The following is a 13,428-nucleotide window of genomic DNA, read 5'->3' on the forward strand; positions in this document are numbered from 1 at the left end:
ATAATAGAACTTTTATGCAACAGGTCCTGTTTTTCATGTGTATAACCTCACTTTCAAAGGAGCTCTATGTTATATGGCAATTTACATTAGGCCTACAATTGCTCTTTACTATTTATTTACCTTTTCCCTTTTTCACATCATCAATTGATGTAAGTAAGGCTTCTTATGACAAATTTCATTCTGAATACACCTACGGAGTCCTATGAGTCCTTCTTTGAACATTTTCTTGAGGTTATTGAACTGGCTATCTCATGAACCAGTGATGACCTCATAGACTTACATTCACCGCCTCAATCAGCAAGCACATTTTACGATACCTTCCTCCTTTCTTGGCAAACATCCCACCCCCCCCCCCCCCCTCCTCATACTCTCACTCCTAAACCAAATACTTCCTATGTTACAGGAGATAGAGTGTTTGTGTATCAAACACTGGATACTCTGAAGGGGAAACAGAGTTGGTTTGTGAGAGGACGTCATGAATTAGAAGGCTTCAAGTGTTAATGCTCTTTGGTGTTAGCCATCAGAGTGGAATGCCCGTGTAACGCCAGGGGGGTCTACATGACGCGCGTGATATGGAAGACTGGTCTAATATTACATGCTGCTTTCACACACTCAAATACTGAGGATACCTGGCATTCTCTGATAGGGAAATCTACAATGATAAAAAAATACAAAGTATTTTTTGCCAGTGTGAAAGCAAATTACTTGTAATATCCCAAAATAAAATTCCTGGTAGTTAGTATAGTAGAAACTTTTCAAAAGTAAGAGAACTGTTACAGGGAGTTTTCATCTGGCTCAAGTATACTTGCAGAGTGAAAGTAATTATATGAACTTCTACCCTAAACATTGGGCAATGGAGCTGTAAGGTGCTTGGATTGTTGGGTTGCTGTGCTAGGGATTTCAAATGTGCATAACTAGGAGGCCGTTCTCATTACGCTTTCTAAAACTAGTTTACTGGAAACCGATTCAGGAAACCACTTTGAAAGATCGCTTTGCTAGCGTTCCCACTTGATCACATGAAAGTGGTTTTCAAAATCACTTCACGTAAAGCGCTCTTGTTGCTATGGAAACGCTCTCAGTGGGGTGACACGTTTGCGCGAAATTCTAAACCGCAGCATAGGCATTCTACACCTGTCGTGTGGAGTAGCGCGCTCAAAACGTGCGAAGATCGCTTCCCGAAGAACGGTTGTGTCCTCACTTACGCTAAAACCAGTTTAACAAGGCAAAGCGATCTTGAAAACTACATCGCGAGGTGGTTTTCCAAACTGGTTTGGAAGATCGCTTCCAAGACCGCTTTGACCGTTCTCACTACGCCTTAAACTAGTTTCCACTAAACTAGTTTTAGGAACGTAGTGAGAACAGCCTCATAGAGAACTTATCCTAAAAGGGTCTGGATTGGGTGGTATGAATGAGAAAAGTGATTCATTGAGTATTTGGGCCGAAACAAGTTCTTGTATAAAATTAATAGGAATTTTGATGATCGCTTTGATTTACAAGCACCTATTGGAGAGGATAAGGAACTATGATGGTAGGACTGGGAACAGATAATTTATATTACAAGAGAGTGTTCATTATTGAAGGAATTTGGCAGAAATGAGATAATTCATTTATTTGGTTTCTTCAAAACATCAAGGAATTACCTATTCGGAATAATACTATATACAGTACCTTTCACTGTATTAGAATCTTGAACTGTAGTATCATTCTGGGTTTGCTTTTTTAGATCTGATTTTATGAATGCATATTATCAATTGGAAAGCAAAGAACCCTGTAGTGTAATCACCTTGTTCTAAATTGTTGATATTATTTGGTTTATGAACACCTTTGAATTAATTTCAACACAAAGGAGATTAAAGAAAATTGTCTTGATTGGGGCAATCATGTATACAAGGGTTATATCAGACAAACATTGCAAAATGAGTCTACTGTACTGATGAAAATAAATGTGAGATATTCCTATATTTATAGTTCATCATGAGGATTAAGAACAAAAATAGAGACATACTTGGAATGAAGTAGGCAAAATGCTATTGTACTGTCACACCAATGAAAAAGATTCCAAAAGGACTAATTGTATGTCATTGGTAATAACATAATAGATTTGATTAGTCCAGAGTCAGCTTCACCAATGTGACCGTCGTATTAGTATGAAAGCAAGTTTTTAGCTATGGTATAGTAAAAGGAACCATGCTCAATGGCAAAATGCCAATAATATGTTATTTAATAGGAAGACCTCAACATTCACACATGGTTGCAAGCTAGGGTAATAAAGTCATCAACCAATTACAAATATTAATTTTTCCTGACATATTTGAGACCGATCCTTTTCAATGGTTGTTGTGGACTGGAAACAGAAACTAATCCCTAAAAACAATATTTCAACTGCCATGGAGCGGAAATTAGCCTAATGCTGACTTTAAGAGTGAATGAGTATCAAGTAACGTGGGAGCTTTGCCCTGCAAATCCCTTTTCAGAAATAATTAAGATTTCTCAAACTGAACGTGTTTGTGAAGTTAAAGCGTGCTGTAAATCCCTTATAATCCTCTGTCCCTGACGTTCCCCCTCACAAAACACACGCATCATACTGATGTCATTCCACTTTTACTCATTCTGTCTCTTGACCCCTTCAAGTGACAGTTTGGTTTGACCTCTAAGGATCCCATAAATGAACCAAAATGGAAGACTATGTAGCTTCAATGTTACAATTTCAAAACAATTTGATAAAGGTTTTAATGGTATCAGACCTCCTTCAACCCGCCCCCCTTGATCCCAATATTTAACTCTTCACAGTGGCTACATACGGATATTGGTATCAATCATACATCAGTTTATATACATGTAGCTGTATAAAAATGATTTTAAAAAAAATTACCACAGAGCAATCAAAATAATACGTTTCTAAACAAAGATATCCACAGAATATTTTATTTTAAATGGCAAATTAAGAAGGTCCATTATCTAGATTATGATTTAATGTGATAATTATAAGGGGGCTGAAATTACACCATTTCCTCAAAAAACACGACACCCACTTTCATAATATATTTTGCATAAAAAAACACATGATGAACTAGATCTAATTAGAAACCACCGTCAAACACAACAAGGAATACTTGCATAATTCATATTAACTTGTGTAATAATAATCTCCCAAGCCTGGGGTAAGACAGCATAAACAAGATAACTAGAACCATTTCCTAAAGTATTTTTGTCCTGGTTGGTGAAGTTTTTCTCTTTGAAAACCAAATTATCACTGAACACAGTCTTAAGATGAAGGAAATGAACAAATGATCTAAACTGTACACTATTGTACAGGTACATTTATCCTCCCAAACACACATTTAATGTGATATTCCTACATACTTGATTATTGACGAGCAAGTTCATCTTAGAGCTCCAAAAAGCTAGACTCAGATAAGCAAATAAATGTATCCTGATCAGTTTTCATATTGACGATCTCCACTTTAAAGAGAATGTTTTATGTTAAAAAATGTCCATGTACAGCTCGAGATCCAGTCTCTGTGTATGCTAGAATTAGAGTGATTGGTACATGTAAAACTCATAGGAAGGTGGAACCATACCTAATCACTTCCAAAACAATATGTGATTTTATGATTCTCCTACTAAAGACAATTACCTAGCTTAATTGTATATGTATGAAATGTTATGGTGTTGACAAGTCAATGGTCCACACGCATTTTCATTACAGCTCAGAACATTCATTGCATGTTTCAAGTTAGAAAGTCTCCCCAGTCTAGTACTAGTATCTCTATTACGGTCATAATTTCAAAGTATCACCCTGTAAATGAAAGCCTCCAGTCTTAATTTGTTCATTGACTAAAACATTCCCTACCAAACACCTAAAATCTACTTTATAACTAGTAAAATGCATATTCAAGATATTTTGAAAAATCTCTTTTCCTCACCTATATTTTGAAATCAAGTCCTGCCAGACAGATCCAATTACGATTATGATCTTTCAAAGATAGTTTCAAAATGAGCTGAAACACATCAAACAATCATTGAACCAAATGATTTGTATAGCCTTGAAATTGAATACAATTCTTCTATCTACATCTATGAGTAGAAATGTTATAAGCGAGTACATGTACTTATAAATTGAATTTGTCTGGGTTTACATGAAAAACAGGACACGTCAAGTGAGTCAGCAACTTTCCCTGTCAATACTTACAGCTTTCATATCATAGAGCAATCACCCATTCTATAAAGTATCATAATTCAACACTGCCAATCTTAATCAAGGGAGGTGTGACCGTATGGCCAAGAATACCAGATACAATCTCTCAATTTGATTGGTCGTTATTGGATAATGAGAATCTGATCCTAGAATTTGAAGGAGAACATCATAGCCCATGTGATGGTAATTTGGTAGAATTTGTCAATGTTTGAATGGTAGGCTGATGTTTTGAATTTGATATTGTCAAGATGTGCTGTCAAAGTTTGACAGGTCTGAAGACACGCCTTACATTGGACCAGTAAGGGTTTTCTTAAGGAACACTCATTTCCTTCAGGCAGCGTTATATTATCTCATCTTAACACGTTTGCTTAGCATTCTATTGTGCTCAAGCAAGATAATTAGAACAGACATTTATAATAAAGAGCAAAGTCGTAAAGAAATGCTCCATTTTAGTTCTTAATCTATTGACTTCGTTATTCTTCTGTCTGTCTCTCAATCTCTCTTGTATTTTCTACCATTTCTTTTTTTACCATTGAATGCCACTGACTGCCTTGTGGGCCGCTCCATCAAGTTTATCTATCTCTCTTCATTCCCTTCTTCATAAACAAGCTTTCTGCTCCTCATGAATTTCTTTCCTTCTTTCTTTCTGTCTTATATCATTTCTTCTTTCATATCTTGTTCCAGGTAGTGCATTACCTAATCTTGGTTAATGCTTGAAGTCCTTGGAATTCAATTGAATTGAGAAAGGCGTGTCCCAATGTCTTAACTTCTCTGGATCTATGGATCAATTGTCTAGGGACCTACACCCTAAGCTTGCTGTCTAGTTTGATAAACACCAGGTATGTACCTACATGTATATCAAGAATGACATATTTTCATTCACGCACGGTATATCCAGGGTCCATGGTATATCCATGGGCCCTACCACAAAGTGTCCATGGTACATGTATATCGTACCTCCTCTCCTTCTCTTTCTTTTTTCCATCTTCCCAGGGGAGGGGGGGGGGGGTACTTACGAAATAAGGCATACTGGGATGTGCCGGTGGAATGGGTCACTTTTTTTGGAAGAAATCCCTAAACATAAGGTATGGTTTATGCTGGAAAATCCCTAAACATGGCCCCGATTTTTAGATACTGGCCTTAAACATGGGTCCATATCCTCCTCTAATTTTGGGTGATAACCTTTTTTTTTTTTGCTTGTCAGATTTTAATAAATCCCTAATAGGGGTACCTTTTTTAGCCAAAATGACCCGTAAAAATGGGTATGGATTTTGAACTTTCAGCTGCACACCCCCGTCCAAACCAAATCTAAGTACCCCCCCCCCCCCCGGGCCATCTCCATTTCGTTCATCTCTCTGCTTGGTTGATTGATTGATCAATTGATTGATATTTTTCCAATCTAATTTGCATTTATTCATTATCATAATTCTATTCTATTCTTTTTTTTTTATGGGGGGAGGGGGGTCATTATCAACTAATTCATTACCAAATCGTTCATTTGTTGTTTGTTCCTTCAGTCAATCATTTACTCCTTTTATATCATTGATACTCAACAAGAGTGTTTGCAATTGTAAAATTGAGTAACAAATCAAATCACGTGCGAATCATGTATGGGCTTGGCGTGAGTTAGGAGAATAAAATGAGATGTGTCAATTTGAATTTGCATGGGTTTCACACTCTCAAACCAAGTAACAAATGCCAAGAATGATTCAAAATATATAAATCTAACAAAAATCATGACATAAGGGATTAGTTAATATCAACCAGTACTTCCAAATTTTCTCACATGTTCATTTGTTTCTGATGAACATTTCTAAATTATTGATTATCAATATGATTGATACGACAAATTTGTTGAAGAAACTATCTACAATGTAATTATTGAAAATGAAAATGAAATTAACCCTTTTGCTGTACATACCTTATTTTCTAATGTAAATAGCAAACTAAAAATAAATAAACATGATTTGAATGTTGAATGTTGAATGTTTCCTTTTCTTTAGTTCGGTAAATGCCAAATTCACGTAAAACAAAACAAAACCAAAAATCTATAAATAAACCCCAAAATACTAAATCTTGATAAAGAGAATTGAATTTGAATAGTAGAAAAATATCAAAAAGAAAAAACTATCTCAATAAATTCATTTTAAAAATCTAATAGGCAACAGGTGGAGAATTTAGATGCAATAAAACAAAATAAAATATAAAATAATTTCACACCTTGGAATCTGAAGCCTTTCAAAAGCATTCTGTCATAACACAATAGAATGTTTGTACTTGGGGTATAAGTTTATTCTCTGGACTCCCTTTGAATACTGTATTTGACATTTGGATCAGTAATGAGAAATGACATCTAATGAGATAATCTGAAAAGGTACAGGAAGAGGTAATAGGGGTCATTCACACAACAAGGCTGAATACGCCATATTGCCTGGAATGGAATATCTAGGATAGATGTGAACATGTCAAGGGTATAAGGGTGTTTCTAAACCCTCCTCCTCAGTTAACATTGACAGTAGACCAATACAACTAGACAGATGATATGCACGTCTCTAAAGAACTCTCTCAGAAAATAGAATCGGTTCAGGCATATGAATACTGCAATTATATCTCAATATTCAGACAGATAATTGGGGTGTGTTCAGACAACATGACAAAGTTGTTTAAATTGCTTGTAATGTAAACATCTCAAGGGTGAAAGGGCGTTTCTCACTCCTCCCAGGATGGTGTGTATTATCAATTCTTGGCTTGCAATGAACTTGATATGAAATATATGTCTTCTCAAGATATTATGCAAAAGATATCATCCCTCATAAGAAATGTGCACTAACAATATTCAAATATAATCTTATAAGGCATTTCAAATAAACAATATTGCATGCCTCTTTGCACTTTAAAATGAGAACGATGCATTGGGAACATGATTCTAATAAAACATAAAGTAAAGATATAGATAAATATTGTTTTTAGAGAATTTCAAGGATTTCTTCTGATTTTTTCAAAAACCTTTTTTATTACCAGATCTGCAAATGTATTTTAGAAAATGATTCAAATTAAACTACACAGAGGTGCAAAGATATATCTTCAGAGAATTGATAATGTTCCAGTCAGATTTTATATCTTTTTGTTACTCTAGTTGAAATTATAACCTGGAAATGATTCAAATTAATTACAAAGAGGTGAAAAGATATTTTCATAAAATCGATGTTTCCATCAGATATATATATATATATTTTTTTAATTACTAAAGTTGAAATTCTAATATATAGGAAATGATCTTGGCTACACTCTTTAAGGTGATTAATGGTGGGAAGTATGGCAGAAAATGATCAATGTTGTTCTTCAAACATGAATAACATGAGAAGAAACAAAATGAAACATAACCATGTTCATTTCCTTTCACATCTCTGTACATGTGATCATGATAATAGCTGCCCACATCAAAAGTGTCCAGATGATTAAGGATAATGGCTGCCTGAATCTATCATCATGGCTCTCAAATTATCCAGATATAAAAAGGGTGTGGCACAGTCTTTATTCAATACAGTTCATGTTCTTTAGACTCAGTTTATTTTACATTGGATAACAGGTAAATGAAGGCATCAGTCAATCAATTTTCATCCTATTTTATGCAGTTATCTAACTTTATAACTAAGCGTTACCATTATAGAGGTTTTTTACGTTGAAATCTTGCTTTATTGCCTGTAATAAGACGTAAACAAATACCAGAACATGCTGGAAAAACCGGAAATGGTTTTGTTTACATTGATTGGTTTCGTTTCATGTCCTCTTATCCAGCTGGCATGAACATGTTTACCTTGGGTTCAAGTGTTCATTCGGGTAGAAAAGTTGTTTTACATAGTTAATATGTATCTGTTTTATTTCCATTGACTAAACGTATTCTTAAAAGAGAGAGATATGTAACGCATCGACAGTTTGGTTTTTCACCCTTTTCCCTTGACACAGCGTGAAAACTGATTTCTGCGACCTTTAATAGATATGGAGAGGCTCACTCAATCATAACATTCTGTTGAAAAATTCTACTTTAATCTGATAGACCAACCAAAGCCCAAGAATATATGTTAAAAATGTATTCCTGTGTTGTATTTTTTTCAATTTTAGGGACTTTTTCAGTGTAAACCTTTCAATGATATGCAGTGTAAAGGGTGTATGGCATAGTATGTGTGCAATTGAAACAATTTCGAAATACGACGGATAATTGTTATTTAGTCATGATTTTGGAAGAAGTTTCTGAAGGTTATATTGCAATGAGTGGCAATGAAAGCAAAGAAACTAGTCTTACCTCCAGCCGCTCCTGAGTTAAGCCTAGCATTGATGACAGAGAGTTCTCTATTAACCATGGTATAGTTTCTCTCATGGTCGATGAGCTCCTCCGAGAACGTCCTCTGGTTCTCATCCAGATCAACTATAGGAGAAGATGAGCAAAGAACAAGGAGAGAATGATGATTGATTTTAATAATTAAAGTTTAAGTCATTGTTCTTAAAAGGTCAAGTCCACCCCAGAAAAATGTTGATTAAAATAAATAGAGGAAAATCAAACATGCATAACACTGAAAATTTCATCAAAATCGGATGTAAAATATTAAAGAAAGTTATGGCATTTTCAAGTTTCGCTTATTTTTCACAAAAGAGTTATATGCGCAACTCAGTGACATGCAAATGAGGGAATTGATGATGTCCATCACTCACTATTTCTTTTGTTTTTTATCGTTTGAAATATACAATATTTCAATTTTTACAGATTTGACATTAGGGACCAACTTAACTGAACCATAAAATGTTAGAACAATGGAAATACCACATGTTCAGGGAGGAATAAAACATTGTTTCAGAGAACAATGAGGAGTAAATTAGAATATTTCATTTTCATATAATAAAATACAAAAGAAATAGTGAGTGGATGATGTCATCAGTCCCCTCATTAGCATACCGACCAGGATGTGCATATAACTGTTTTTCTTAAATTAAGCAAAACTTATAAATGTCATAACTTTCTTATTTTCCATCCGATTTTGATGAAATTTTCAGTGTTATGCTTGTTGGATTTTCTTCTTCTATTTAAATAAACTTTTATTAGGGGTGGACTTGTCCTTTAATATCCAAAGCTGACAAATAGGATAATATAAAATATATAGGGTTGGATAAAGACAATGTGAAAGTATGAAACAACTTGGATATGATGCAATAAAAATATGGAGGAAGAGAGTATGAACATAGAAGAAAGATGGAAGAAAGAATTGAAAAAAAAATAGAGGAAAAGAAAAAATTAGACATTATCAAAACATTTTTGATCTGCTTCGATGGAAGATTGTTACATCATCTACTCATCTCTCACTTGAAATGATGTAATGAAAGAAATTATCAGGTCAAGATATTAAACACAGATACATGTAGTTTCACATCATGTTCACCGTGCACAAAATGTACAATTTGTTTCATTGAATTTCCAAGTTAACAATGATTTCAACTTAACTCATAACTGTCCAGTACATAACCAAGAACTAGTAAATGCTTATTTGTTGCTCTTTAAAATACAGTTGTAATAAATTCCAACTTACCGATCGTCTTCTCTACTCGGTTGATGTTATCGTCCATGTAGTCTGTGAGAGAGAGAGGAACATAAAAATAATGAGAGGATCTAAATGGAAAGAACAAAATTCATCATAAATGCCCTGGAAAAGTATGATATAGAGAGGATTTTCTGACTGCATATAATAAATGAGAAAAGTAACTGAAGCGAATGTTAGTTACCCTTTCCAAGGAAATAGAACCAACGTAATAATGAATAATGATCATAATACAAATACTTCTTAAGCATTAGCCTTTAATCAAGAACGGAGTTGCTAGGTAGCACTTGCAGAAATATGATTGAGTTTGAAATCTGAATACATGAATAATGTCTTATCTAATGATTCATGAAAATAGTACATGCACAAATAAACAGACAATAAAGCTTTATATTATCCAGAGAGTGTCAATGATACAATTAAAAGTACAAAAATTGCTGCGCTAGGGCCTGTTTTAAAAGAGATACGATTGATCAAATCAAACACAATTATAGAAAGCCAGCAACATCATGACCTAAAACATACATGTATGCGTCTTTTCAAAATGTCTTGTAGAAACAATGCATACTAATGCATGCATCATCTACTTGATTAATAAATGTGCCCCTCCTGGTTTCCAAAGGGATATTTTGTATATTTCCTAAATGAAGAATCAGATCAGCTACAATTCTTTGTAACAAAAAAGATTTAGAAGTACATGGCAAAAACATGGCAAACCTATATTCAATACAAATGAATTTGCTACAAGATAAGACCACAAATATTCAAGATGAAAAACATATATCATCAATCAATTAAGCAAACATTACTACATAATAAAAATACAATTGAAAAAGATCTGAGAAATCAAAAGTTTTACATCAATGAAAAATAAAGATGAAGCCATTTCAATCTTGAATAATGATACTTACCGATGAATTAATAAAAACTTGAAGGAAAAAGAAATATATCCCAATGATGTAAATTAGAAAAATCAGCTATAAGATAGAGCTAACCTAAAGTTTGTTGGTATGGGGATATCAGCTGATGATGTAATGGTGAGATAGTAGAAGAGACAGACGGTAACAACTGTTGTTCAATGTTTTCCACCTTAGCTTTTGTATGTAAAAGTGGACAGAGCGTCAGTGACAGCCAGTCCTTAGCAACGAGGACACCACCTTAGCAACGCCCCTAAGTAGCAGTGCACGTGCACGGTGTGTAGATGATAAAGCGTGTGAGAATCAAAAGAATGTTAGCTCCAATCAGGGATGGGTGTTTAATAAAGGTTGGACCAAAATGGTGATAGAAATGTAATCAAGTCCTCCTATTGAATGCTACAAGGAATGAGAAGGTAACTTGACTGCTGCCCTCGTTTCGATCAGAGTCGGAGCATCTAACTGGAAATGAAACATGGATTTGAGCTACACTAGAATTAATAGTGTCTGTATGTCCCAGTGTCTGCACCCATGTGTAATCCCAAGAGAGCCACCGCCTTCAATAAGGAAAGTATTATGGTCACAGCCTCTTTTCTCGCCCCCTCCAGAATTGCGAACAACGTCCGAAGAGATATGCTCATCAACAGCTCAGAAAGAGAGTGTGATAGAGTGTAAATGATTGAGGGGGGAACTAAATTAGAGGGATATCGTTGCCGAAAAAATGCCAAATGTATTTTGTTTAAATAGGGCTTAGGGTTGAAGGGCGTAGACAAATGTAGGGGATAATAGAAAAAGGAAGTGATAGATTAGTCTTTAATCAAGGAGGTGGTCTTGATTTGAGCTCTTGGGATTTGGCATGAACAATACTGGGTGTGGACATTATTTCCTCTTGACAATGTACCTCTGCAACGATGTCACTAATGGAATAAGAAGAGGGTAACACTGGACTGCCTACCAGAGGATACATGAGAATGCCTGGGTGTTTCTCAAATTGGACAGCAAGCCCCTTTCCTTGACAGCATGACTCATGCAGTGGCCAGTTTCTACAATTATCGTTTACTCCCAAACCATCCTTTCCTCTAACTTCCAATATGGATAAACTCTATTATGACATGTCTACATTACTTCGCTGGGACATTACCTCCTAAACTTGGTTACGCTTCCCGTCATCAAAGTCTGATAAATTCCTCGCATTCAGATCGAGACGATGCAGCCTTAAACTTCAGGCAATAGAGAAGATGCCATAACCTATTGACTCATACTTCTCACATTATTCAATTCATTTTAATAATCATCGCCCAGAACTGATTGGTGGTATGTGTATTACCAAGTAAGCACTTCTCATCAAAACACTACCCAGGGCCTTGACTAAATCTTTGTAATAATACCTGATGAGCTCGCTTAAGACTCATCAGGAATCATTTGCTCAAAATTGATTAGGTCTACACCCATATTGCTAAGTCTTATTGTCACATGAGGACACTTCAACAAAGCCTAGTGTTAAATCCATTACTGATCTCAATCGGTTATTTTTATCAAAATTTGTTAAACAAACCACTGAACATTCTGATGGAGATAAGTTTCTATAATTGACTATTAAGAACTTGATCTATTTATTTGCCCAGACACTGATGCTTTAGCCAACATTCACATGACAATTTTATGACTATTGTCTTAATCCATTATATATTCTGTTTTCATTAAAAAGTTAAATATTCTGGGAACACACCCCTTGATGACAAAGGGGAAAATGGTCCCATGATCGTAGGAATCACAGAATTGCAAGATCCTTTAAATTAATAGTTAGCCAGCATTGAATAATTCTTCTTTTTGATTACTGCGGACAGAGCTATGAAGAGGGAAATAAAAGTGGACATCAAACAAGGCTTCAAACACAACTAAAAATTCAAATCCAAGAACTCCATGTGTATTTCTGATTTGTTGAATAATTCTTTGAACAAGAATATTTCTTTAGAAAGTTTCTGATTAGTCAAATATCAAGAATCTCTGATTGGGTGAAAATTTCTGATTTGGTGAAAAATCAAGTATTTCTAATCAAAAAGTCTTTTATCAACCCCAGAAGTACCTGTAAAAAGTAAATGATGATTTAAACTAATGACACAGTTTGAAACCAAGCCAACACTGCCTGTATCAATGACTTCCTACATGTTAACCAGTTATCCTACTTAATTAAATGATAAACACATTCATGTTTCATTTCTCAGAAATGGACGAATCATAACTCATCATCACATAGTTTACAACCAATCAAGTAAGATCACATGATGTTCGTATTTAAGGAGGCCTGCAAATTTTGTTGTGATTTTACAATTTAAATCTCAGACATATTAATTGTTAAAAATGAATATCAATTCCCAAGGATGATCTAGAATAAAAAGTTATAACTCACAATCAAGATTCTCAATTGAGTTTTAATCTTTAGCTTGTATATATCCAAATCATAGGTGATACTACTTGATATTATAGGATTGTTCAGATTGAGAAAAAAAGCACTGCAGAAGTACCTCATCACACAAATTTTGATTGGTATTTATGATTATTGTCAAATTTCAAGTTTTCACTTGTAAAATATGTTTCAGACAGTTCCACATTATCTCTCATCCCCATCCCTTATAAACCTCACAAATGAATATAAACAAATCAAACAAATGGTAGAAAACAATGGAATAAAAGATCGGCACATATTTTTCATAAGAAGTTAATCGTA

General features: G+C 34.6%; 1 protein-coding gene across 2 annotated transcripts in view; it reads right to left on the minus strand.

Moving 5' to 3' along the window:
* The window catches only part of LOC129268947 (E3 ubiquitin-protein ligase TRAF7-like), a 50,271-nt gene that overhangs the window by 10,186 nt on the left and 26,657 nt on the right, over positions 1–13,428 (minus strand). For both annotated transcript variants that reach the window (XM_064105122.1, XM_064105121.1), the window contains 2 exons: positions 9,778–9,819; positions 8,502–8,624 (listed from right to left, as the gene is read on the minus strand). In XM_064105122.1, coding sequence (XP_063961192.1) covers positions 8,502–8,624; positions 9,778–9,819 — 165 coding nt within the window. The remainder of the gene's footprint in view (positions 1–8,501; positions 8,625–9,777; positions 9,820–13,428) is intronic.

Source organism: Lytechinus pictus, chromosome 10 (genome assembly GCF_037042905.1).
Source record: "Lytechinus pictus isolate F3 Inbred chromosome 10, Lp3.0, whole genome shotgun sequence".
Taxonomy (NCBI): Eukaryota; Metazoa; Echinodermata; class Echinoidea; order Temnopleuroida; family Toxopneustidae; genus Lytechinus; species Lytechinus pictus.